This window comes from Lottia gigantea (genome assembly GCF_000327385.1).
Source record: "Lottia gigantea unplaced genomic scaffold LOTGIsca_25, whole genome shotgun sequence".
Taxonomy (NCBI): Eukaryota; Metazoa; Mollusca; class Gastropoda; family Lottiidae; genus Lottia; species Lottia gigantea.
The window spans coordinates 944710-948111 of record NW_008708752.1 but is presented as its reverse complement, the minus strand read 5'-3'; the positions used below and the strand labels follow the sequence as shown (position 1 = coordinate 948111).

The window sequence follows — 3402 nt, the reverse complement described above, 5'->3', positions numbered from 1 at the left end:
TCCCTTTCTTTCTTGAGGCTTTCGAAAAATAACTCTATTGGGAATCACAACTTCTTGTTTTTGTTCTACTTCAGGTTGTCCCGATGTAGGAGTGCATTGCATCTTTTGTCTAAGTGGAAGCTGTCTTGGCATGCTTGGCATGTCCTTGACGAAAAGTTCTGGTTTACCATTATTTGCCAATTTGACTCGCCTTTTCATCAGTCTACCTCCTTGTGATGTACTGGCTTCTTCTGGAGTGTTTGAAAATGGCTGTGGTTGTTGACCAGCTGTTATTTGCTGACAGCCTCTGGAATCATGTTGACCAAAGTCTCTAGAATCATGTGGACCAAAGTCTCTAGGATCAAGAGGACCAACATCTCTAGGATCATGTTGACTTATGCTACTAAAAATGTGTTGATCTAAACCTCTATGGTCCTGTCCAGCAAACATTCTCTCATGTTCCATAACTTGTTCTTGTGTAAGTTCTTGGATTGGAGCATGATCCATCATTGATCTTGGATTAGGGACTTCAGGTAGTAAAGGGTTATCACTGAACATGTAAGATCTTCCTCCCAAATGATCTTCATAGGCCCTCTCCTCTTCATAGTAATCATCTAGTACTCCTTTGCGCACTGGTTCTTCTGACTGTGATCCATGTCTTTTCTCATCTGTTGGTTCTTTATTTTTTGATTTCTTCTTTTTTAATTTAAAGACATCAGGCAGACCTTTTTCTCCTTCTTCAACAGCTGATGTGGATGCTATAAGTTGAGTGTCTGGGCCTGCTAATCCAAGTGGATTCATCACAACATCAAATCCTTCCTCTTGATGTATTATAGGTTTACTTTGAATGTAGTCATTCCTTTTCGGTAATGATCCAACCATTGCAACTTGCTGTTGAGGTTGATGTAATTTTTGTGCCTTTTGTTCATTTTGAGCTTGTCGCCTTCTCCCAAGAAGAGGGGCACTAGGTGGAATACTTGAAGGTTTGGTGAAGTATGGCTTTTGTTTCTTGTTTTGCATTGTATCAATATCTGCACTATCTTCGACTGAAGAACTCTGGTACTGTGGCTCTTTTGGATGCATCTGACCAATATTACTTGCATATTCATTATGTCCATAGTAATGCTGATTGGGATCTGCTGGTTGCAATAAATCTCTTGGGTCATGTGAACCGAAATCATTAGGGTCATGAGGACCTAAATATCTTGGATCATGTGGATCAATATATCCAGAATCCTGTCCAGCAGACATTCTTTCATGTTCCATAACTTGGTCTGGTGTAAGTCCTTGCATTTGAGCGGGACCCATCATTGATCTTGGAGTCATTGGTAAAGAAGCACCACTAACGCCAGGTAGTATGGGATTATCACTAAACATGTAAGATCTTCCTCCCAAATGATCTTCATAGGCCCTCTTCTCTTCATAGTAATCATCTAGTACTCCTTTGCGCACTGGTTCTTCTGACTGTGATCCATGTCTTTTCTCATCAGTTGGTTCTTTATGTGCCCTATCCGATTTTGACGTCTTTTTCTTTTTTAATTTAAAGACATCTGGTAGATCTTTTTCTCTGTCTTCTACAGCTGATGCTGTTGCTACAATTTGAGTGTCTGGACCCGCTAATCCAAGTGGATTCATCACAACATCTTCTTTGACAAATCCTTCCTCTTGAAGTATCGAATGTGGTCCTTGCATATTAATATTCCTTGCAGAAAAGATCCCTTCTCTTGGATTTTGCAGTTGATCTTGTTGTGATTCACGTAACTGTTGTTCTTTCTGAGCTTGTCGTCTTTTTCCAAGAAGTGGAGCACTGTGTGGAACACAAGAGGTCTGGCTGGTATATGGCTTCTGTTGCTTGTTGCGCACATCATCTTCACTTTCTTTAAGTGAAGAATTATGATGATGTGGCTCTTTAGAATGCATGTGGCCTATATTTCTTGGGTCTTGTGGCCCGAAATATCTTGGATCATGTGGACCAATAGAACTTGATTCATGTCCAGCAGACATTCTCTCATGCTCCATAACTTGGTCTGGTGTAAGTCCTTGCATTGGAACAGGACCCATCATTGATCTTGGAGTCATTGGTAAAGAAGCACCACTAACGCCAGGTAGTATGGGATTATCACTAAACATGTAAGATCTTCCTCCCAAATGATCTTCATAGGCCCTCTTCTCTTCATAGTAATCATCTAGTACTCCTTTGCGCACTGGTTCTTCTGACTGTGATCCATGTCTTTTTTCATCTGTTGATTCTTTATGTGCCCTATCCGATTTTGATTTCTTTTTCTTTTTTAATTTAAAGACATCAGGCAGATGTTTTTCTCCTTCTTCAACAGCTGATATAGATGCTATAAGTTGAGTGTCTGGGCCTGCTAATCCAAGTGGATTCATCACAACATCTTCTTTGACAAATCCTTCCTCTTGAAGTATTGTAGGTGGTCCTTGCATATTTTCATTCCACGCAGAGAATGGTCCTACTATTGGATTTTGCTGGTGAGCTTGTTGCAGTCTTTCATATGCCTCTTGTTCCATTTGAGCTTGATGTCTTCTCCCGAGAAGTGGGGCACTAGGTGCCATACTAGAAATCAGAGCAGAATCAGCTCTTCTACCTTGTTTTGCTTTATGAACATGGGTCATGAAAGGATTACTGGATTCGAATTCACTTGAAGTTGGCTCTGTAGTATTCAAATTTCCACGTGGAATATATTGATTTTCATACATATTTTCTCTGTGTGAAGGACCCTGATATTCTGTTGAATCTGGTTGCATGTGGCTCATAAATTCATCTTCTTTTGATGCAGAATATTCCGATACGGTAGGATGCATATGACCCATATATATTTCATTTCTTGGTGTCATGTATTCAAACTCATGTTGCTGATAATGCTGGTTAGGATCCACTGATTGTCTAAAAGGATTGGTACTTTGTGCATAAGGATTTATATTTGCACAAGATTCATCTACTCTGTCTTCATCATAAAATCCTTTTGCTATGACAGCTAAATGATCTATAACATTTTGCTCAGGCATTTGGATATGATCATTGATACTTTCATAGCAAACAGCTTCTTGCTCCTTTTTTTTGTGCACTGCCTTGGTTTTCTTTTTCTTGGATTTTGTTTTCTCTGGAATAACTAATGGAGTCAATTTGTTTTTTCTTTGTAAACCAGGCAGATGTTGGCCAAAGCCTGGTAAAGAAGATTGTCCCACAACAGGTATATCAAGAGTTTCATCAGCCTTTCCAATTCCCTTTTGTTGTGTCTCACTGAGAGATGTGGTGGCAGTATCCTGATTTGCATCTTTGACAGCTTCTTGCAATGCTGGTGAAAGATTTCTTATTTTGTTATCCTGCTTTTGGGCATTCAAGAGTGCTGCCCAATCATCCTTTTCTTTCCTTTGATTTAACTTTGATGCATCTTTAATTTT

General features: G+C 39.6%; 1 protein-coding gene across 1 annotated transcript in view; it reads right to left on the bottom strand.

Moving 5' to 3' along the window:
• LOTGIDRAFT_160473 (hypothetical protein) overlaps positions 1 to 3006 on the bottom strand; it is a gene marked incomplete at both ends in the record, with an annotated part of 9501 nt that extends 6495 nt beyond the window's left edge. Inside the window, one exon of the mRNA XM_009055606.1 lies at positions 70 to 3006. Coding sequence (XP_009053854.1) covers positions 70 to 3006 — 2937 coding nt within the window. The remainder of the gene's footprint in view (positions 1 to 69) is intronic.
• Positions 3007 to 3402: the final 396 nt, after the last annotated feature.